Source organism: Acipenser ruthenus, chromosome 22 (assembly GCF_902713425.1).
Source record: "Acipenser ruthenus chromosome 22, fAciRut3.2 maternal haplotype, whole genome shotgun sequence".
Lineage (NCBI taxonomy): Eukaryota > Metazoa > Chordata > Actinopteri > Acipenseriformes > Acipenseridae > Acipenser > Acipenser ruthenus.
Genome location: NC_081210.1, coordinates 19954398 through 19979694, shown reverse-complemented (window position 1 = coordinate 19979694; position 25297 = coordinate 19954398). Strand labels below are relative to the sequence as shown.

Genomic DNA, 25297 nt, shown 5'->3' with positions numbered 1-25297 from the left:
GTAGCTTCTGGGTAGAAATCTTGTACTGTATATATTGGATGTGTGTTTATTTCCCAGTGGCAACTTTGCTGTTTAAATCTGTCCAAAGTTATTTGATTGAATCTAATTATGCATGACTTTAATTGCTTATCCTTTCTTTTTAGCTGCCTGCCCAGTCTTGTGCAGTGGCAATGGCCAATACAGCAAGGGAGCCTGCCTCTGCTACAGTGGATGGAAAGGGCCTGAATGTGACGTTCCCATCAGCCAGTGCATTGACCCCACATGCAGTGGTCACGGCTCTTGCACTGATGGCAGCTGCATCTGCTCTTTGGGATACAAAGGGGAGAGCTGTGAAGAAGGTAATGCATATTAATATTGTTATTCTTTTGGTCCCTTACACTTCACTATCAGCAGATTTCATTCCAATGTGCAAGGATGTTCCATTACAGATTTCAGCAGCCACAGCATATTTGTATGTTGTCCTATGGAATGGCTCAACCAACTGTGCAAGTCTTATTTTCAACCCTGTAGTGGGTTGTTGCCCGAAAAGGGTCAGACTGCCTTTTGACATTGCATCCCTCAGAGGGAAATATTTAAATAGCCCACATTTGCTTATATGTGTGGAATGTTTATACTGGATTGTGAAGGTTGTCCTTTCCACTGGGGTTATCACCAGGGCAAAAGTGAGTAACATTTCATCAACTCGTTCATGAGTTATCATGTGTCAAATGATTAGCTCTTCAGTCATCTTTGATTGGGACCTTGTGGCTGATTCTGGTTCATCAACAGAATCAGCACTGGAATGCTTACGTCGTTTATATGTTTCTTCAGGCCACGTCTTTTGATGCAATTCATCAATTTTAATATATATTTTTTTATCTACTTCAGCATTTATCAAGTTTCCAGAAACAATCTTCAAGACAGAAAAAGATATATAAAAAAGATTCCCTCATTTGCAATCTGGTTCTTTCCTAACAATCAGTGATTATGACCACATGCATCTCTGGACTGCCATACTGTAGTGTTCTATAAAGAGCACCTTTAGATGACCACTGCTCGGGCAATCTAGACCAGTAGATACATAGAAACGATCTGTTTCTTTAGTAGAGGGGACTTTTTTAAAATGGACTTTGTAAAATCATGTAGGAGTAATGAAAAATAAAATCCTGTGTGGTTTAGCTGTCCAAGGTTATTGCTTTCCATATACCTTCTGTCAGGGAGGAAATTGCTGAAGGGTGGTGAAGTTAGACCCATTAATATTATAAACACTCAGGGCAGATGTAAAGACTTTTCCCCTATGAGGAAAGTGTGCTCTGCAGCGGTTTGCACGGTGCAATGACATCATGAGGAAAAAGAGATATTTCCGGCTCTGTGTAATAGATACTACGTGTAGGTCCACTTATCACACTCTCCTACCGCTGCATTTCTCTGTTTAATCCAGTTATTTGGCATGTGATATATATCCCGCTCTGAAACAGAGGCAAGGAAATCACATTTACCAATTTGTTTATGTGAAACTTAACCTTTGAATAAAACGGCAGACAAATCGCTAATCCATATGCAGTCGATAGTTATAGCAGCTCATCCTGAAATATAATTTTCTGTCCAAAACCACAGCAAGCACTTCATCGATAGTAGCTAATAAGAAACAACGTCTTTGTTAAATGCCAAGCTATTTTTATTCCACTTTTAAGAGAGGAAAACTACTTGGTTTCTGTGTGTGCAGTAGCCTATTATGTTGCCCTTAACCAAAACATAGCGAGCTATCGTGAAGGAATTTATTAATGCAATTTTCTATCTAGCAGATAAAAGGAGTTAATATCTTTAGACAAGAGGTTTTCTGCCATTACTGGTGACTGTTATAGCGTTCTGATTCAGCAGAAATACTTTAAACATCACATTTAAATCCATAATGGCTAGTGCTCCCCTGGGATTTTCCTTTCATACCCATTTAGGTATTGTATTATTCTTAGATGAGGCATAGGCACAAACATACAGCAATATACATCAGAAATTGTATTAAGGGATAAAATCTATTTTATCGATCATGCTTTTAAAAAGAATGGGCCTGTGTTGATTCAAATGTTGCATATGAAACTCTGCTTTTAAAAAAGGAAATGGGAGCCAAAAGGAAAGAGAGAGAATGAGAAAGAGAGAGCAAGAGAGCAAGAGAGAGAGACATGGTCAGCACTTTTTTCACATCTAGCTTTTTATACGTGATATTCATCACAGTTGAGTCACTCAAACAATTTACCTGAAGAGGCTGTGACATTGAAATCAATATTTTTGATCCGCCATTTCTGCTGCATAAACAGGAGTTGTTTCTACAAATGACTTTGTCACAAGAAAATGAAATGGGAGGTATTTTGTCAGCGGTCATCATCCTAGTTGTCAAGGGGGGGGGGGGGGCGACACGTGGTGTTTGACAAATGGGTTGTCACGGTATAAGACCAGCTTTTTTTCTCAACTTCATGGCCAATATCAATTTTCCATGACATTTCATTGTAACTACATATATTAGTGGGGACTACGAAGTGGCCAAGGGTTACTGAAGCCGGCATTTGAGAAGTGGTCAGGCTTTCTGTTTTCCTAAATCTATTCCTATCATCTATTCTAAAAAAGCAAAGTGTAATTCGATTTGGGATTTTTACTATTTAAAAAATACCTAATTTGGAAATCACTTATTAGCTGTTTTCTTTAGTGTATATGCCAGTAACACTACTGCGCTGAAATGCTGTTGCACAGTCATACCATTAATAAAATGATGTACTAAATCCATTATCAGGGAAATTTTTGTTTTTGAAATTCCTTGGGCAAAATCTCAAAGTACCCTTCACTTTGACCTGTGACCTAAGGTGCCTGCCATATTAGGGCCATGTGAAGTTTTAGTTTCTATATGATAAAGACCTTACACTTGGAGATTTTGGCTTCATCTTCAGGACAAAGGTCAAATTCAGTAATTGAGAAATTTTACATAGCTGTCACCGCCACAGTGTCAATGCCTTATTTCTCAGACATCATTTGAGGTAGTGACTTTATATTTCCAAGGTTATAAAAGCACTGCATAGTAAATGTGCTGGTTATTTGTCTCTGGTCTAATCTAGCTAATCTCGCTACCATACAACTATTTCAGTTGCTTAGGTACAGAAACAATACACTTTATTGTTTGCCTGATATTTGGCACACAGTTATATTACAAGTAATGTCCAGTAAAAAACAAAAAAAACATTTTAGTGACACATTGGTTTAACCTCTGGTCATATCAATGATGTATTTCTTTACCCTTTTTACAAGCCATTCATTCAGATATATTATGCTCGCAGGATGCTTCCAGTTTCTAGTTGATGATTGTTTTAATTAATTCTCTCTCATTGTTAACTCTTTCCAGTGGACTGTTTGGACCCAACTTGCTCAAACCATGGGATATGTGTGAACGGAGAGTGCCACTGTAGCCCTGGCTGGGGGGGGCTTAACTGTGAGCTACCCCGATCCCAGTGCCCTGATCAGTGCAACGGGCATGGCACCTTCATCCCTGACACTGGCCTTTGCAGCTGTGATCCAAACTGGATGGGGCCTGACTGTTCAGTGGGTAAGAAAGCTGGCATTGCTTCTGATGGGAGGCACATCCAGAAGTAACTGTTCATTTATTTAAAGGTTATGGTTTGCCACTTAGGTATTCCTTGCTATTTTTATACTGTATATACAGAGTGATTTAATAAACAACACACCATAAAAAAAACAAAAACACTGTTACAGAATGAGTTTGAATTTAGCTCATTGTCTTGGCACATGTCAATTGCAGGACATTGTCCAGTGTTAGGTTTGAATAATGTGCTCCAATTTTGTCCTGTAATTCAGTTCTGTTTTTTGTTTTTTTAGTGTACACAACTGACACCTATCGAAACGGCCGGGGAAGTGTCTAAATAAGTACGAAAAGACACGTTGTGTAGTAATGGTTATTCCGATGGTGTTTATGAGTCAGCATTTATACATTTGAAAGCAGTGACCTTGGAAACAAGGAGGGAATCACTAACTGCTCCCACTGAGACAGCGTTACAGCTGGCCAACGATATTTCAAAGCTCAGTACATTTGCAGTGAGGAAACTTTAGAGGCTGGGGGGGTTCGTTTTCATACTTTATACCACCAATGTTCTCTGAATACTTAATATCTTGCTTCTCTATTTAATATTATGCTTGTTTTGTGTCATTCTCTGTGACTGTTTCTGCTTAGATCATTATTTACCAGGTTTCCTGTCCTTTTAAAGCTTTTCAGAAGCAGACCCAGTGGAAAAGAGACAACTTCAGTGAAATATTTAGTTAGCACAGTAAATAATGCACTAGACAATATTATACATTATTACAGAATCAACAGCAGAGAATAATATATTGTAAACATAGATATGAAACAGGTTATAAACACAGGTGAATGTTTTTTTTTTGGTTATTCTTTTGAATTATCTTATAACAGATATTGAAAATTAAGAAATCAATATTATGAAAATGTGTATTATATTAATAGCCCTCTAAGGGGTTCTCACTTAGCATGTAGAGTCCAGATGAGTTTCTGGTCAACAAAAGAGAGAGGGAATGTGACCGTGTTGAGCAATTGACCAAACATTTCACAACCCTTTTCATTTTCTTTGTAGCAGAGGCTTTAGGGAGCACCTTTGCTTCTTTTCAACAGAAAAATTAAATTTGACTGAACCACCTTTTCCTCTCCTAGCAAAATGGAGCACTTAGCTTCATTGCTTGCACAGTTGAATATCTTTGGGTTTGGATTTGATTCCTGATGTTACACATTTGCTCCAGTGCTGACCATATTGCTCAACAGCAGCATGTTGGGGAGTGTTTGTAAATAAAGTGCTATTCCATTTTGCAGAGGTGTGTTCAGTGGACTGTGGCACCCATGGGGTGTGTATGAGTGGAGCATGCCGATGCGAAGACGGGTGGACTGGAATAGCATGCGACCAGCGGGTTTGCAATCCCCGATGCGTGGAACACGGGACCTGTAAAGAGGGGAAGTGTGAATGCAGAGAGGGCTGGAATGGAGAACACTGCACCATCGGTAGGCAAACGCCAAGCAGCAAATCAGGCACATACTATTTTATTTTAACAACCATTTTTAACAGGGACTTAAAGGGACAGAGTATACTTCCAATGCCTCTTGTCGCGAATGTTTGTAGTAAGGCACTTTGCAGGGAGCTTTCTCTAAAACTAAATCTTCCCCCGTCTTTTTTTGTCACCTGGTTCTAGCTTCCATTTGCGTGTACTTCTGAAAGAAGCATGCGTTATAGCAAACATACATTTTTATTTTAAAACATGATTGTCTTACGATCAGGAACTCTGTGACAGATTCAAATCCTAGGGAATTTTACCTACCTAGCGTTTTCAGGGTCAAAAGCATGTACTGGTTGTAAAGCATGTCAGTTAATATAGAAGAAGATGATTGGTTAATTACAAACAAAAAATGGTGGAGAGATGTTTAACAAAGAAATGCAATACTAAAGCTTGTAAACAAACATATCTTTAGCCTAGTTAACTACCAGGTATCATGTTTCATAAAAAAAATATATATGTTTGCTGTTTCTTTCTGCAAGTTTGAAACCTATATAGCTAATACAAGTGCATGACAGGCAAAATTTATAGAATTATTTTGTTAACTTAAAGCAAACACTATTGTATCACATGATTGTGTCAAAGTGTTACTAAAAACAACCAGCAAAGGTTCTTGTGATATTACTAAGCCTTAATACAAACATTCACATGTTTGCCTGTTGCTTGAGACCAGATGTTATCTCTGAAAATAAAAAACCATGAACAAACATACAGGAACCTAACTCCATCCTGAATGTACCCAATGTTTTTTTTGTTTTTTTTTCCTCTTCATTAAAATGTATTGGCTGCCATTCAAACATTTTTAATGGAAACGGATTAAAGAATGCTATCTTTGGTCAACAGACCAAGGTTTTCTGGTCAGCCACAATACCAATCAATGCCCATTTATTTTCTCTTGTACAAGTGACTGAGGTCAGTTAATAAACATCAGGGCTTCTTCCGAGGCGACCCTATTAAAGAGCCATTGCAAGTGCACATCGTCCCTTTAAGGTGCTATCCAGCTTTGCCCTCTTTTCTATGAAAAGTAAAAAGGTCTTGTGTAGAGAGATAATTCAGTATGTTGTTAATAACCAGCATAGGCTACGGCAGCATTGAAAATGGGATGCACTTCTATAAGATACTTTGATGTCGCTCCAGCCACTACAGAAAACGCATTTGGGGAACAGCACATGCTTTTACAGACTTTTTATTTTACGCAAGAAATGTGGAAGGTTAAATGTGCGGGAGCACTTGGACATAAGTGGTGCTTTAGCCTTGAAAAATCTATGGAAAATCTATAGCCTTGCTGTGCATACAGAATGAGTGCTAACCCTAGTACCTAACCCATACAAACCTCAAACCCATAATCATCAGTCTCAATAGATTATAAACAAAGTGTCTCTTAATTGTCTTTTTCCATTAAAGGTACAATCTGGAGTTCTAGACTTATTGTTCAGCTGCATAACATCCACCATATAAATTCTGTTTGTCTAATGGATCATGAAAGACCACCCAAATAACACTCTTAGATGTTTGAAAAACCCTTTTTGCAGAATTCCTTAAAAGCTAATGCATTACTTATACACTATATAGAGTTTTGCTTTCTGCAGTATATGCGTTTTATGCACAGTATAAAATCTTCCCCAGATTCACTTTTCTTTTACTTATAACAGTTCTTATGATCAGGTTGTGCTCATGATATTTAATAGCAAGTAGTTTCAAATTGTCATTGTATTCATTAGTTCACCTTTGTCTTTTTTCATGTTTGTAATCATTGTTAGCGATTTTGGTTTCTGTTGCTCCAGCATTGCGTTACATCTGGCTTTCAATTTGCTTTGAGTTCCTCCAGAGAATTTAAACTGCCTGGCACTGAACAGACTCCCTCCTTCCATTCAAACCATGAGACGCTGTGACATTTCCACCCTGCTGGTCCAACCTATTCTACATAGATCATTTTGTCACATGGCATGAATGGGATGAAGAAGTCTGATCAGTCCTTGGCAGTCCTTCAGACAAGCTCAAAGCCAGGTAAAGACAGATGTAGAGAAATGATCCTAAACGAATAACACAATTGACAGAACCACTCAGCATAATTGCAAGGCAAGGAAAAGGTTAAAATAATAATAAATTAACTAACATATGAAGCTACTCTTTAGGAAATTTTTACTAAGTCAGATAAGCTCATTTCCCAAACTCCCAAACCCTTCCTTTAATTTGCAACATGTCTGCTTCACTCTCCATGTGCAGCACAGATGACAAATTCAATGGGAAAGTCTTCTGCAGGCTTGGCTCATAGATATACTACTGGCAATAACAAAATATTCACTTAGAGCATAACTGCATGCATTTCTAGACATTTCTGTTACTCCTTACTATCCCTGACACTAACTAATTACTATGCTTAAACATGTGTCTGAAACTTGTAATGTTTCTCAATGGTGAAATGTTTTGTTTTTACTGCAGTCTATGTGGATAAGATTAAAGCAGGTATTGTATCCCTTTGCACTGTCTTTTACTAGCACTCTAAGGCAGCTTCGTAGTATAGCATAGTTCACTGAACTGTGGATTAGATGTTTGCTGTAGTTTTGTAGCTAGATATTTTTGTTCCGTTCTGGGAGAAAGTGTATATAAATCTTTTTTTTTTTTTTTTATATTTTTTTTTTAACTTACTGTATTGCTAAATAAATACTGTAATAAATAAATAAATATATTCTTAGTCAATGGAAGTCACTTGAAGCACAGACACAGCATGGGACACAGCTCTTGGCTACTTGCTGGTCTTCATTCACCACAAGAGATCAAGGACAAATTTCGACAGAGAAAAATTAAATATTTACTATGGAAGTTTATCACCATTAATGAAACTACCATAGGGGTATATTTGTAATATGAGCACCGTCTTTAAACAGTGACATGTTTTAATATTTATCACATCTCATCATGTTGCACAACATGCAATACACTGAAGGTGTTTGAAGATGGTCATTACATTAAAAAAATATTGATGCACATTAGGACAAAATTGTCTTAAAATGTGGGTCTGCCTAGGATTCGATACCCGTGAAAAAATAACAAATTGTCAATAGACAAGTCAATTTCTGCAGATATACCCTATGGTAGTTCAATTAATTATTTTTAAAATTACCACTCCCTTAGAAATAAAGCACTGCATTACATGGCTGCAGTATTTTTAATACAATAACTTCACAGTAGTACCGATACTGCAAAATAGCTACACTATGTATGCAGTTGTACTATAAATAAACAAATAGGGCAATCTCCCATCAGATTGCTCAGCATGTGACGATGAATGGCAATATTAGCACTGAAGCAGAACATGCAGGGGTGGGGGCCAGCATGGTTACTTGATTCTCTCCCATGTGTATATCCTGTAGTACAGGTGAGCTAGTTTGGAATGGCTTTGTGGTGTGTGCTTGCTTGTCAGGGTTTTAGCACCGAATCAGCTGTCACGTGAAACTTGCACAGCAAAGTTAAGAGAAAATACTAGGCATTGGCTATGCATTCATCATCTGTCTCACTTAATCCTTTATGTTCTCCCACAGCAGATGTAACCGATGTATTAACTCAAGCCTCTGTCCAAATGAGTAAACATGTATTACTGTATTATAACAGTCCTGTTACCACCTGGAAATATTCATCTTAAAAATGAAAAGCAAAAAAAACCTTGAGAGTGCTTGAGAGAACTTGAAACTCAGGTGTTTGATTTTAGTTTTGTAAAATTAAAAGGTGTTTACTTCTTTCAGCAAACAGGAGTTAATTAAAGACTGGAGTAAATGCTTTGAAAATATGACCCGATATCTAACTGTTTAAAGAATACACATTTTTTTATGTTCTCATGCACACAAAATAGCTTTGATAATACAGTGCTCCCCCTTTATAAGGCAGCCCTTTATACTGCGGAACAGGTTATAAGGCGGTACGGTTATGGCTCCCATTTGCCCTATAATGCCATTACACTAACACTAGTATTCTCGTTATGAAGCAGAACACAAACAGCACAGTCTCATAACTATGGCTCCTGACTACAGCGTTATGTTGTAATTCTGTCACATGTAAAACAGCCAACTATTTGTTATTATCTAAATGCATTATTGGTAAAGGGACAGAGTCTTGAAAGGTGACAGATGCTGAAAATGGTCCCTGCTGGTTGGGATGAGTAGTATGTGCTAAAAGTGCAGTGCAGGTTACTCTTACCTCTCTGGACTATAGTGTGCTTACCTGTGTTTTACAATGCTTTGCTATGCTTTTACTGTGGTAAAATTTTATAAGGGAAGCCACGGCTCATTTTATTTAGAGCATTTAACAGGGCTGGGGGATAATCCTGGATTGAATCAACCACCTGATAGTGATCATCCCAGGATTAAGCGTAAAATGAATGGTTAAAACAGTCCAAGCTGAATCCCTGTCAAAAACATAAAACTAGACTAGACTAGTACTTTTTGTTATGGCCCAGATTATGATCAGTATGCTACACAAATCAATAAAACAATATGAATAGGGTCCAATACCAACTGGTCTGGATACATCTACTGTATTTAATTTATTCAGCATATCTAAAGTAAACCTTTCATGGGCTAATGTCATGATTAGCGTTCATAGGTAGTGTTCTTGCAGGAATGTCCTTTACCATTGAAGAATTGGCACTGAAGGGACAGGCCAGCCAATTATCAGCTTGAGAAGACTTCTCATCCTGTCCCTGTCTGCTATTTCTACACTACACGGTTCATTATCTGCATCCCTGGCTGCTGACCATGGTTCTGAAATATTGGCAGACGGGAATTGAAGGTTTAAAGACTTGAGTCCCCATTTTAAAGCCTAATTGGGCTACGTGCCAAAAACCCCATAGCAGAGTAGCAGAAAAGAGAGAGAAAATGCAATATTTACAGATGTGCTATACTGATCTTTTTAAATGTGTTTTTTGACATAATGATGAACAATTTAACCTCTAGGCTAAATGAACAGAAAGAATAAGGCTTATGATTGTGTATTTGTCATAAAAACGTCAATTGGAAAATATGCAATATATATTAAAAACGATACAGCAGGGACTTGCCCTTTCAAAAGTATAGTACAGTAAGAGACAACAAGCTTATGAGCACCTTAATTTGAACAGGAAATTCTGAAATAGACCTCATTAATCAGTCGGTGTTTCTGCCCATTTATGAAGTAAATTTCCATAGTAAGATTTAAGAATATTTAAGTGGTTTTGCCTTTGAAGTGCAATGTTTTGATGATATGCAGCAGGTGTAACCTCCATTCCATTCCATTTAACCCCTCAACAGCCAAAATCCAGCTTTGTCTTTTGTCTACATCGTATCGGCAGTACCTGAGTGGATCACTGTTTTACTCCTGTCAGTTTTATTTGAATGCTGTTTTTTAGGGAATGTCCTCCAGAAAAGTGTTTAATAAAACTAGCAACTTTATAAATAAATTAAAGTAGCAACTTCCTTTGTTATATTGCAATATAGGCTACAGCAACAAAACAGCAACAATAGATGAAAATAGCTTGTAGTCAGATAAATGGAAAGAGTAACAATCTGACCCTCAGCAGGTTCAATTAAAAAAGTTGCTTTGGTATAAACTGGACTGCAACAGACCTCGCAGGCCTGAGTCACGCACCACAGGACTACAGTACGTACGTGTCTGCCACATGCCTATATGAAACGCAATGCTTTCTTTTATTTTTCACCTAAACAATAGGCTTGTGGAGACTGCTTGGAGTCAGCCGCAAACACTCCGTGGCTTGATGCAGGACTCTTCTTTCAGCTGGGAAGTTTCAAAAGGGAAGGGACTTAAATAGTGTATCAGGCAAACAAAAGCTAATTTTTTTCCTCTCTCCACGTCTCTTATTTTCCCTGCTTGCCTTCTTTTTTCTCTTGATTGCTTCAGTTTATTTTAAAGCTGTTGGGCACTGCAGGGAAGGGAAAGAGCAAGGAATTGCTTAGAAAAATAGAAACGATGTCTAGACGAAGAATTTGTCGGTAGGGGTATTACTACTGCAATGATGTGAGGGGAGGGAGGGTTAGGTCGGCCAGGGTGTCTTCGGCTCACTGCGCACCAGCGACCCCTGTGGTCTGGCCGGGCGCCTGCTGGCTTGCCTGTAAGCTGCGTTGTCCTCTGACGCTGTAGCTCTGAGTGGCTGCATGGTGAGTCTGCAGTGTGTAAAAAAGCGGGCGGTTGACGGCACACGCTTTGGAGGACAAGGTGTGTTTGTCTTCACCCCTCCCAAGTCAGCGTGGTAGCGGTGGGCTGAGCCTAAAAATAATTGGACATTAGTAAATTGGGGAGAAAACAACTAAACTAAAAAAAACATAATTAATATTATTTTCAATAATTTAAATGAATGAGTGATATCCAAAGATTGAAAATCAACTACATAAGATAATGTTGTTGTTATTTTTTTTGTTTTCCAATGCAGGTAGGCTGTTATTTTTTTTTTTAATACAACACAACTGATTTAAATAAAAAAAACTGCTTCTTTCTTGCAAATACTTTACCTCGGACCAGCTGGCCTGCAGCAAATTAGGTGATTTGGTACCAGGGAGCAGCAGTTCAAATATACAATTAATTAAGCAAGTATCAGGAAACATATCTTTCACACAAAGATAGGGGAACATACTACAGTACCAGCAAAAGAGTTTTGTAAATATTTATTTTCCAATATTTTTAGCCATTGTGTTTTTGTTAAAACACAGATGCAATAAATATCCATTGCTTTTTACAGAGTAAAATAAAAAATCACAATACAGAAACAAGCAATTATATCATTTTCCCTTCCCCATTTTAAAGTAGGTATTAGCATTGCATGACATCATACTCCAGTGATCACTTTTAGATCAAGAGGAGCCAGCGTCACGGTTGCACAAGAAAATCTCTTTTTATTTCCATGTCGACAAAGCTCATTAATACATATAAAACAAATCAACACAACGTTATGGTAAGTAAAGATTATGTCCTGAAGGGGAAGGACAGCTAATTACTGCCTCTTCTGTGCTTGTTTGCCAGTACCTGTCTTTGATCAAATGCCTGTCCCCCCCTGTACTCATCAACTGCACTTCTGGGTGTTGTCCGCTGCTGTTTCAAATGCAGGCCCAGTCATTGATGCATTATGTTACAGTGCCTGCAGAAGGAATACAAGTGGATTAACTTGAGAACCTTAAACATTAATCTGAGTCTGAGAGATTTTTAATTGTACATTTTTTTATATAGCTAAAACTGTTATACAATACAAGATAAATATCTAAGACCACCAATGCCCTTCTGTCTGGAAAACAACTTCAATTAAAATGAACCACTGGGTTATGATATTAATTTAATTCTTTCACTTTCTTTACTTAGCTATTATTCAACCAAATCTTTCCACAAAATTTTATACTGAATTTCTGTTAGAAAACGTAACTAGAGCTCTATTAAATCAATGTGTGTTTAAAACTGAGACTGTGAGAGGTATATTGTATGTTACTTTATTCTCACAAAGGATGGGGAAAAAACACATATTTAGATGGGCCGGTTGTCATCTTTGAGCACGTTATATTGTAGGATGTGCTTATAGCACTGTGATTCAGTGCTAGTAGAATATTTGATATCTGACAGCTAATTGCCACTAGAGTATAGACCATAGAAAAGGTAATTTGGCATAAACAAGCTCCATATATAGATTTATTTACACTGGAATTCCTTTCATGAGAGGAAAGGCAATTAATTATCTGACAGTCTTCGTTTCTCCAGTTCATGGTTCATGAAAAGCAGCACAATTCAACAAAGCCAATAAGAAATTCATGCTTTCATGCTATGCTATAATTCATGCTAACTATCTGAGAAACAGGCCTAAAACACTGAAACAAGGAGCTGGGGTAAGATAATCGTAACCCACAGCAATGTTTTCTTCTGAGAAAATCGCATGCAAAGGCCATTGTGGCGTGTAAACGGGCACAACCAGACTGCCCTGTGAAGACATGTTACTTCAGTGCTTTGTGCAGTGTTTTTTTGCGTACTTCTAGCACCTGAGTGATTTTAAATATGTGGCGCATCCAGTAAAGGCACTCTGCGTAGAGTGCAAGATGCGCCCTATAGCCTGGAGATCGCTGGTTCGAATCCAGGCTATGTCATTGCTGACCGTGACCGGGGGTTCCTAGGGGGCGGTACACAATTGGCAGAGCACCGCCCGGGTAGGGAGGGCTTAGGTCGGCAGGTCAATCCACAGTTCACCGCGCACCAGCGACCCCTGTGGCTGATAGGGCGCCTGCGGGTCTGCAGTGGAGCCATTCAGATCTGTGTTGTCCTCCAGCACTATAGGTCTGGTGGCTTCGCTGTGGATCCGCAGTGCGAATAATGACGGATTGGCAGGAACACGTTTTTCAGCTTCCGTTTCCCGAGTCAAAGAACAAACGCTAGTGTAAGGTATTGAACAGACTATGAATAGTAACTTCAGTGTTATAAATATACGCTATCTTGTTGGTGTAATACTGTATAGAAATTACATTTGATACTGCTAGTGAATACAAACATTGTCGTTTTTTTCTCGCACTTAAAGATACCAGGTTGTTCTTTGCTACTGCTTATTGCTACAGCAATCAGCAGTCATATGGAAAGGTGCTGTGGGGATTAATTATAACTAGGGCTTCTGATTTCACCGTGTAACAATTATTTTTTTTTTTTTTTGGTTCCTGGGTAGTAAGTGTTATTTCCTAATTGCTTATGCCTCAAAAGTATAGAAAATGGCTATTATTCCCCACAAACTTTGCTTTTGTGACCAGGACAGTGATATTTTGAAATTTACCTATTTTCCAGAACATTCCAGATAGATTCAGTGCTGAGTAAACTTGGAGTAACTTCTAGAACTTTCTAGAACTTTCCAGTAATATAAATAGTAGTATAAATACAGGGGCCTTAAGCCCACCAGTTCAGTTTAGTTCCAGCTGCCTAAGTGGATACATATCTGCATTTTTCTGAGATGGCATCAAGGTCATAGGAGACTTCAAAATGGTGACATTCCTGATGGGTCTCCAAGGCGGTTTTACCAAGTTTCCCTGCTATCTTTGCCTTTGGGACAGCAGGGACACCAAGGCGCACTACCACAGGCGGGACCGGCCACAGCGGACCGAGTTCTCTGTGGGGAGGAACAACGTCAAGTGGGAGCCAGTGGTGGACCCCCGGAAGGTGCTGATGCCACCACTGCACATCAAATTGGGCCTTATGAAACAATTTGTCAGAGCTCTAGATAAGGAGTCGGCAGCCTTCAAGTACCTTCAAGACTTCTTCCCTAAGCTGTCTGAGGCAAAGGTCAAAGCTGGTGTCTTCGTCGGACCACAGATAAAGAAGATCCTGGAGTGCAATGAATTCCCCAAGAAGCTCACTAGTAAGGAGAAAGCGGCTTGGAACAGCTTTGTCGCAGTGGTTCGGGGCTTCCTGGGCAATCACAAGGCCGAAAACTATGTGGAGCTGGTTGAGACTCTGGTGAAGAACTACGGCACAATGGGCTGTAGGATGTCCCTCAAAGTCCATATCCTTGATGCTCATCTTGATAAATTCAAGGAGAACATGGGAGCGTACTCTGAGGAGCAAGGCGAGCGCTTCCACCAGGATATACTGGACTTTGAACGCCGCTACCAAGGACAGTATAACGAGAACATGATGGGAGACTACATTTGGGGACTGATTCGTGAAAGTGATTTACAGTATAATCGTAAATCTCGAAAAACTACTCACTTCTAAATCTTTTGTAGTCATTTTTGTATTACTTTAGTATAAATACATGTTCATTTGGATTCATATGTTGTTTTTTTCTGACTTTATGTGAACGAAAAGACACAAGTTTGCCCGTTTTCTCATTGGAAATAGGTACATTTCAAAATATCACTGTCCTGGTCACAAAAGCAAAGTTTGTGGGGAATAATAGCCATTTTCTATACTTTTGAGGCATAAGCAATTAGGAAATAACACTTACTACACAGGAACAAAAATTGTGTTACATAGTGTTTTCGGTGCTTTACCCCGACTTTTCTACTCTCCTTTAAGAATTCAGTTGATACCTGTTAAGCCATTCGTGTATCTCAATCACAACTGAGAAACGTGATAATAGTAGAACTGATTTCATTTACAGGTTTTTTTTTCTTTTTTCTGTGAAACAACTAAATTGACTTTTAAATTGGCCAAGACTTAATTAACAAGCAGAACGTACAACCGAGATCGCAACATGTTAATACAAGACTAATCTTTATTAAAGCTAGAATGGAAAAAGTGCTGAACGCACTTTATTACAATCATTCTGCGTGGCTGCACATTAATAAAGAGGAGTCGATTCTGCTTTGAAATGAAATTTACGATTTAAAAGCCCATTTAGTTGCTTCATAGAAAAACCCTGTAAATTAAATCAATTTTACTTTTAACACGTTTCTCAGTTCTGATTGATACACGAAAGGCTTAACAGGTATCAGTTGAATTTTTAAAGGAGAGTAGAAAAGTCTGTGGAAAACGCCGAAAATCAGAAGCCTAACTATAAGCCATTCATCCAGATTCTACAATGTAGTTGTAAAGATTACTTTAGAGTCAAACAACATTACTTCGGAGAGTTGATTTAATAGTTTCTGAAATCCCACTTTATTCTAGTTAGTATCAAGAAATCGACTTGCCTTTCACATTAAACAATAGGCTTATGCAGCACTAACCACTGAGGAGAATCAATGTGCTGTATAGATTTTACTGTCCAAATGCTTCATAAGGCTTTGGCTGCTTAAAATGGCAACTCAATTTAAAAGGCAATCATTACTAACTGCTTTTTTTACTCCGATATAAGAACAAAAAATCATTCTGTGGTTACCTGTTAATGTGCAAGTCCGAAGTCCAGCGACTATACGTTTGGATTAATATATCTGTATAATGTGAAATAATGCATAATATGATATCTTGTAACAACTATAAGTCGCCCTGGATAAGGGCGTCTGCTAAGAAATAACTAATAATAATAATAATAATAATAATAATAATAATAATAATAATAATAATAATAATAATAATAATAATATAAATGCAAAGAAGAATTATCAAACATACAGTATATACACAGTAAATGTATTTATTTTTATTATATATTATGTATTAAAAATAATTAAACAGAATATCTAATGTTAACATCTGATACAAACCACAAAATCCGATACAAAGAAATTGTGCTGTATGACATCAATGTTAGGGTCTACTATATTGTATCACAGATATTTAAGTTATAGCAGGTATATATAAAAATATACTATACATTTATGTTGGTTAGAATATACAGTTGAGTCAAAAGTTTACATACCCCAATGGAAATTTATAATTTCTAGAAATTTCTCGAAAACAAAGAATTTCAGGAAAAATCTTGTAGCAAAAGTTTTGCTTTTGTGGATGAGGAAAAAAAGTTACAAGAAATAGATGTGTACAATTATTTATTTCAGCAATTATTTTGCAAAACTCCAAAAATGCTAATTCAAAAGTATTTATACCCTTTGATGCTATGATAGTATTGTCTGCAAGGTGCTAGAAATTTCAATTTGATAATGCAGAACCTAATTCTAGAAAAGTCTAGAAAATGTTGGACTGTAGGTGAACATTCTTATAGAGTATAAAAGGGTTAGGCATAGGATGATTGCTGTCATTACCAATAAGTCAATATGGGAAAAAATAAGAGCTATCTGAAGACCTTAGGCAAAAAAAAAAGTATTGTCATAAAACTGGAGAAGGATACAAGAATATTTATAAGCATTTGAGTATCCCAGTTTCAACTATTGTTTCTATTATCAAGAAGTACAAGACTCATGGTACTGTCACAACGCTCCCTCAGTCTGGAAGAAAGAAGGTTCTTTCACCAAGAACAAGTAAAAGAATTGTGAGGAAGGTTACTAACAATCCAAGATTGACTGCCAAAGATATTTAAAGTGAATTAGCTGCAAGTGGGACTGGGGTTTCCATTTCAACCATAGGTCGAGTATTGCATGGTGAAGGTCTCAATGGTCACAGCCAAGGAAAAAGCCACTCTTAGGAAAATGTCTCAAGGACAATGACTTAAAGTTTGCAAAATGGCATTTGAATGATGGATATGAGTTCTGGTCAAAGGTTTTGTGGAGTGATGAAACAAAAAACTGAGCTATTTGGTCACACTGATAGTTGTTACGTTTGGAGAAAGTCTGGTGAGGCATACAAAGAAAAGAACATACCTACTGTCAAGCATGGAAGTGGTAATATCCTTCTATGGGGCTGTTTTTCATCTAATGGCACAGGAAATGTAGTTCCAATACAAGGTAAAATTGATTCCATAGCATACCAAAAGATATTGGCTGATCATCTGAAACCCTCTGCTACAAAACCTGGTTTAAAGCACAACTGGACGTTCCAACACAACAACGATCCAAAGCACACATCAAAATCTACTTCAGAATGGTTAAAGAATAAAATCAAGGTTCTGGAATGGCCTCGTTAAAGTCCCGATCTAAATCCGATTGAGAATCTTTGGTATGAGTTGAAGAAGGCTGTGCACAAGAGGTCCATGGAATTTGAATGAATTGGAACAATTTTGCGTTGAAGAATGGTCAATAATCACTAAAGAGTCATGTCAAAAGCTCATTGACCAATACCGTAATCATTTAAAAGAGGTTATTATAGCTTTTAATTTCATTTTCCTTGTCAGGGGATGAATACTTTTGAATTAGCATTTTTGGAGTTTTGCAAAAAAAATTGCTGAAATAAATAATTGTACACAACTATTTGACTTTTTTTCCTCATCCACAAAAGCAAAACTTTTGCTACAAAAGATTTTTCATAAAATTATTTGTTAATTTCCAGTGGGGTATGTAAACTTTTGACTACAACTGTCTATACACATCAGGTTTGTATCTATAGCAGCATGTTAATCAGTACAATTTGACAAGGTAAAGGTCATTCCTATATTATAGAGGCAAACATTTATATCTGTGTATAATCCTGAGAATTAATTACCCCTCCATTACATAGAAAATAAAATAAACTGCATTCTGTGTTCATTTTTAGCCCAGAAGACAAACCACCCCACCCCCTCACCTCCTTGCATGTTCCAAGGTGACTTTTATTAAACAGGATTAATTAATATGCAGACAGAGATTTAAGTATCAAGCATGAACTGTCTTAAGTTTTAGAAAAAGATGCCTGCTATGTATTTCAATTAAAAAAACAAAGACATACACAATATTCTCATATCCATTGTGCCTGTTTGGAATAATCTTCATTTCACTTGAATGTTTTAAAGCTACCTTGTTATTTAAGGTTCATGTGTCACCCTAATGACATCTTCAGACTCCACATCATTAATACATTGAGTCCTTCAGAAACCCCATTTAAATCATAGGAGTATTCTAAAATCTCTCATGTAGTTCTTGTATTTGTTAAAGCTGTAATAATATTAATTAAACCAGATCATTTGAATAACCTTGCCAACTGTACACATTTAATTACACCACTATCCCAAATTCATAGTTACTATTCAGTGCAGAAAAAGCAATGTTTTACCATCAGATACATACTGTACCAGTACTTTACAGTATCACAAACTTAGTCAAACTGACAAATGTATTATGTATATCTGTATGTATTATGTATATCTGTTTTCCCTAAAATTGGATAAGAAATTGTGGCATATTTATATTGAAATAGCATTATAACAAACACCCTCACACACGCTGTCGGAAAAGCATCCATGAATTCATGAATCCCATACACTGAAGCAGAAGAGATCACGCTTCCACAGAAGTCACTAGAAGCATACAGAAATGTCAGGTTTCAGACAAGACAACTAGGTACCAGGCACATTTTGAATTGTACCAGTCAAATATTATAATCCTTTCACTAAGAACTGTTTTCCCTTGCTTTTTTTTTTTTTTTTTTAAACCAGATGGCTGCCCTGATCTGTGCAATGGCAATGGGAAATGTACCCTCGGTCAGAACAGCTGGCACTGTGTCTGTCAAACCGGCTGGAGAGGGCCTGGATGCAATGTTGCCATGGAAACCTCCTGTGCTGATAACAAGGATAATGAGGGAGGTGAGAAGCATGCATCAAATTCCTTATACCCTTAAGAACTCAGAGCTCTGGATGGTGTGATCATAATTTAATTTACTTGAAGGAAAAGTAACCCTGTTGACTATCTACTACATCTATTAATGATGTCTTTTTAGGCCTGGTCATTTCCCTTCCATTTTTATCCTTTACCAAGTTCCTAATTCTTGTGTGTGACAAAATGATATTATGTTCTGAGGTCGTCAGGCCTTTCTAAGTTCTACATTTCCCAGTATGCTCCATTGCCCTGGCAACCCATTTTGTCCAAAACAACACAGATTAGTTCAGGAGAGTAAAATTGATACTAGTTTGTACAGACAGTTAACTCAAAAAACAAACTGTCAGGACCCCAGTATGCAGGCGTGTTTTTAGCGTGAGGGCCATAGAATGTTGAACCCCACAATAATTAACAGAGAAATTGAAGAAGATTGAGACTAGAAGACTGGCGACTTCAAAATAAAGCATGACTGATATTCTATTGTCCAAGAGAATACACACAACACTACCAAGGGCATTCATGTCTGGCAAGTGTAATAGCCTGAATTACAGCACAAACATACAAAAGACTGTGTTGTATGCAGCTTTGCTGCAATTGCAGCATATTAGAATTTAAACCATTTTCAGTAAACACTCTCTAGAAATTCCTTTTCCTTCCCCAAAAACATTTGATTAATCAATCTGAATTCAACAACATTCTTTGGACACCTGTACAAATACATGTCAGGTCTGCAAAATATGCAGTTCATCTTAGAGTTAAATGAACTTGCTTTGTTAAATTAATGCTTCATTCAAAAATATCAGTTTGGATTCTAAAATGGATCCTAAACTCTGCAAAAACATAATAAAACTAAAAAATGAAAAAAAAATTAATCTCTGTGGGGACCTGGCTTTAGGGCTGTGTCCTATTGTACTCAACAGTTGCCGGCAATTCTGAGAATGAAAGACACATGATCTGTTCATATTTTCCCTCTTATAGAACCTACACTTGCAATTTCAACCCAATGACATTGACGACATATTCTCTGAAGGTTTTACAGTAACAGAGGTGACCCTGAAGGGTCATTAAGTTATTAAATCCCACGTTACCGTGTATCATTTTGTTTTCAAAGTCCCAGAGTTTCTTTAAAACCCTATTTGTTGTTTAAAGATTCTGATAGACACTCTCAATTGATCACAGAAAACAGCTCGATGGCAGCTTCTGACAGCCGGAAAAGCACAGTAATTTGAATTGCTTTTATAACAGAAAATCCAATGTTGTGCCAAAAAAATGTGTGTCACAATACGATCAAATTGAAGCCATAAACAACAAAACTTGCTGCAATTACAGCGTGGAACTGCTTCGATTTTTCAAGGTGACATCCTTGGTCTAAGAAGCAGTGGGAGTCACTCTAGGAATGATTGCAGGCTGTTCTAACTTTGTTGATTGAACACTCAAGACAGAATGGGATTTTGCACTGTGTTTGACACAACACAATCAGCAGAAAAGCCATCTCATAATGCTCAAATCCCAGACAGCTGGGATTATGAAAAGTCACTGATGAACGGAGTGGTTCTTTTAAAGCTTACAGGGTTCACTGCACCTATGAATGACACATGTGTGTTTGATATGTCTACTTCATTACAGTGGGAGACATTCTATTTAGCAAGCACCTCCTTCACTCCCTTCTTCTCTATCAAATGCTTTCCTGCCACCCCTAATCCAGATATACAATATACAAATTATTAACAAAAAAATACATATAGAGATTCAGGCGGACTGAGTATAAAAAAAAAAAAATTGAGAATTAAGTACCAGTATTATTAGGAATTTTTTTAACAGCTTACTTTAACTGGGTACAAGTTCCAAAAACATTTCAGCTAAAATGTGACCTCCTTTACAAATCTGTCAGAGGTGCCATTCCAAGCACCATGCTTTTTGTTTTGTTCACATCTAGTTATTCTAGTTGTTTTTGTTTCAAGTGCTCTTATTTATGTCACCCGCAGTGAATCTGACGGCCTTCTTATGCCAATCACTGTGTCAGTTTATATTTCAGCTCATCTTTTATCTGACACTTTGAAAATAGCTGCAGCTAATGGTTACTTTTACTTCTGGCTGTTAATGAATAGCCCAATCTGCTTTGAATTTCACAATTGTTTCCTCTTTGTGTTGCAGGTCAAGGTTCGATTCAATTACCGCTAGAAGTTTAAAAATACATTTAAAGGCTAAATATAAAATAAGAGATTCATAGACAACTGTAAGAGGCTGAACTCTGAACATTCACAGATTTTTGTATCTAGTCAGATGACGACTGACAGATGGTGCTTTAATGCGTGTATGTTAAAATTCTCTTTTATAGGCATCTTAAAATTGCATTGCATAGTATTTAAACGAGCCTGGCAACTACTAAAACCATTTTTTGACATAAAATTACCAGTGAGCAATTTTGCATTATTTTATTATCCTAACCCTAGCCTAAATACCAACCTAATTATTATTAAGAGTATATATATATATATATATAAAACAAACTGGCTGGTAAATAAGGTAAAGTGTTTGGGATTAAAAGTGACGAGAGTTCAGGAAAGTAACGAAGTAATCTTGTGTTAATTAAGAAAGCTTAAAAACAAATACATTTGGTTTAAAAGTACTAAAAATAATAAATGTATTTACATGGGGATGATACCCGGAGGCATTAGGACCATGTGGAAGCTACTGGAGTCAGGGTTGGCTCCAGTTCGAATTAATTGTTCAATTTAATGGTTGTCAATTGTTTAACAATGTAATTGTCATTTAAAATGTCTGTGTTTGGGAGTGTTTGGTTGAGGGGAACGTAAGGAGTTTGGATTACGACTTTGGATTGGGATTTGGTTTTGATGACGAGGGAACAGGCTTAGCCTGTCTCGTATTCAGATAGTAAAAACATCTGTTTAGTTAGGGCCTGAGAACGGGTTAGGTTTTTGTTTTGTTTATTAAAAATTTGAAAAAGGAAAACTGCTGTGTACCACTTCATTCACATTCTCATGTTTTGTGCTCAGCAAAAAATGAAAAGTTGGCAACCCTAGTTAGATTGCGTAGCTCTCATTCTAAATAAAGATAATATACAATACAACGTTTCTTCTGAGGCTGGAACTGGAGGAAAAAATACATTTTACGAACAAGAAACCACTATATTGAGTTAAGGACAACTCTGTCTGTTTCTAATTTGCTCCATCTTGTTTACTCATTCATGTGCAAAAAAACTTTTTAGTTTATGCCCGATGTAATCTCAGGTGTGTCATTTCTTTAAGTTGAATTCAAATAGAAGCCGAGTGAAAAAGCGAATCACTGGAGTGTTCTGGGTGCTGTTATTTCAGCTTTTTAATCTGAATCCAGCCCTTCACATGAACTTTGTTTCTGCTTTTTTTTTTTTTTAAAGCCCTATCAAACTTTAAAATGCCTAAGGCTATTCATTTTTCATATTCCCAAGATCTGCATCCTGGGAATATGAAGTGATTTATTAAAGATCAAACAGGAAAACAATTGCGATCGTAGAAAGATTGTTACAGGAATCTACAACACAGAAACCTGGATCCCTTTCTGGAACCTAAATAGTTAATGAGTCCGTTATTGATGAGCTAAACTAAGCATTTTCCTCCTGCTCTTTCTAATGTCTAAAGGAGTAAATAGGCCCAGGAGCTTATACTTTGGTGTATGCTGTTTTTTTGTGAAAATGCAGTTCATGCTTTTCTTTCAAATATACAGTAAAGCCCATTGGTCTGTCTTCCAGTATAAAGGGCAGTATAAACTGATGTTGATAAATGTCTGCATTACTGTACAACAGAAGAGTACGTTTGGATAGTAATCTCACGTATAAGCACATGCTCCTAATGCATGAACCCAGGGTATTTTCAGTACACGACTGAATCACCTTGATTAAGCAGCCATAAATGACCCTTTGGTTGCCAGTTAATTAATCCCAAAACTGCAGCAGTCAAGAGTTTCATTATACCATGCAGGTATATGAAGATGTGTTTATTCCATCATTACGATTTAATCAAAATACGTTTTGCCCTGTATTAGTTCACAGTTAAACTGAAAACTACAAAGTGAAATGCAATAAAGCTACAAGGATTTTTTAAATTTAAGTTATGATTTCAATTTTAAATCATACAAAAGGCTTTTTAAGAAGGTTTTTTTTTTTTGCACACAATAATAGCTTTGAGACACTGTACCATAAAGAATATAAAGTTGACAAAGTCTCTGAATGCATTTGAATCTCATTTCACATCCTGATTTGAATCTTTAAGATTGTCATCTAATGATTTAGAGGAGTGGTTAATTTTTTCAAGCTGCTTGAAATACAGTAACATTTATAAATCACGCCCGAGACCCTCATCTGCCTAGTCTATCAATGAGCGCACTGCATCTGAACACTTCTGCAAAGCAGGTTTGAGGTGGCCAGTGGGCTGGCCTGATTAAATGATGTCTGTGACAGTGAGGGTTATTTAATTATTCTCGCAGCAGCAGATTTAAATAAAATCAGCATTTAAACCATTCAAACCTGAACCTCCATTCGGTTTACCCACAGTAGCTTCCCTTCTTCTGAACAACTCGTTATTAAAAATTGTCAGTCCCGGACTCCCGAGTGGCACATCTAGTAAAGTTACTCCGCGTGGAGTGCAGGATGCGCCCTATAGCCTGAAGATGTCATTGCCGACGGTGACCGGGGGCTCTTAGGGGGTGGCGCACAATTGGCTGAGCGCTGCCTGGGTAGGGAGGGCTTAGGTCGGCAGGACAATCCACAGTTCACCGTGCACCAGTGACCCCTGTGGCTGATAGGGCGCATGCAGGTCTGCAGTGGAGCCATTCAGATCTGTGTTGTCCTCCGGCAATATAGGTCTGGTGGCTTTGCTGTGGATCCACAGTGCGAACATGACGGCCTGTCAGGAACACGTTTCAGAGGACGCGTGTTTCGGAGGACGCGTGTTTCAACCTCCATTTCCCGAGTCGTTGGGGGGTTGCAGCGGTGAACCAGGATTAATTATAACACAATTGGCGATTCCAAATTGGGGGGAAAAACTGGGGTAAAAAAAAAAAAAAGGATTGTCCGTCCCTCAGTCTGCAATCTGAAGACGCCCTTTTCTTCAGAACTGCTCCAACCAGTGGTTGTAATAGGTTTATTGTGGTACTTTAAAAGACAAAAAATACCCTTTTTAATTATTTTAATGTCTATGATAATTAGGTATGCTGCTTTCTGGATCAATTAGGACCACATTGGGGCATGCTGTATTTTCAAAATGTTTATCTCAGTCTTTAATTAACTCGCATGGTTTGAAAGTCATACAATTGAAAGTCTATGTAGCTGTTTGTTTCTCCTTTTTTCTCCTTTCAAAAAAATAGAAGTTAATTAAAGATAAGAGAAATATTGTCCAGATTTTCAAAACCTAGGTCAATGTTTAATCTTATTAATGAGGCTAGCATTATTAACTTGATTTTGGCTTTGTGAGTTTATATAAAATGTGTTGTTGTGCTGAAAAGGAACGCTAAATCCATGCTTTATTTGTGAAAATATGTCATCTTTTACTACATAAAAATAAAAAGTGCAGAATTATAAGGTGTAGATTTCTTTTCTTTAGACAAACTAAAATGAAACAGTTTATCTAATCCTGCAAGTGCTGTACATTGTTGGTAAATTCAGAAAGATGGATAAGTGCAATCTCCAAACGACTGTCTATTGAATGACATTGCTGTTGGGCTTTCCAGGCTGAGAAATTGTGAGCTTAATAAGTGTCTCGCCTTATACAGAATGACCTCCTTCAAGCGACAGCAGTTGTAAAACTAAACTTATGTCCTCATCTCATTTAGGGACAGATTTGAAAAGCATTTGCACCAGGTACAAGGTTTGTTCCTCTTCCTTTAAATTGAACTTTGAAATTTTATGAAAAACAATAGCAACTGTTTGAAGCTAATCTATTGTTTCAAATATTCTTTTTCTTTTGCCCTTGCAAAACAAAGTACTGTATAAACATCGGAATGAGACATTTTATGAGCTATCTAGGTACTTTGTACCTAGCAGGAAATCATTTAGCTCACCTATAGAGACATCAAACTTTCAATGGCTATGTTTGCAACAACTTTTGGCACCCAGAATGGAATGTTCTTTTGCTAGAATTGTGATGTCA

At 37.3% G+C, this 25297-nt stretch overlaps 1 protein-coding gene across 3 annotated transcripts in view; it reads left to right on the top strand.

Moving 5' to 3' along the window:
• LOC117431500 (teneurin-2) overlaps positions 1 to 25297 on the top strand; it is a 414128-nt gene that overhangs the window by 355709 nt on the left and 33122 nt on the right. For all 3 annotated transcript variants that reach the window (XM_058996098.1, XM_058996097.1, XM_058996099.1), the window contains 4 exons: positions 144 to 338; positions 3368 to 3568; positions 4859 to 5044; positions 18995 to 19141. In XM_058996098.1, coding sequence (XP_058852081.1) covers positions 144 to 338; positions 3368 to 3568; positions 4859 to 5044; positions 18995 to 19141 — 729 coding nt within the window. The remainder of the gene's footprint in view (positions 1 to 143; positions 339 to 3367; positions 3569 to 4858; positions 5045 to 18994; positions 19142 to 25297) is intronic.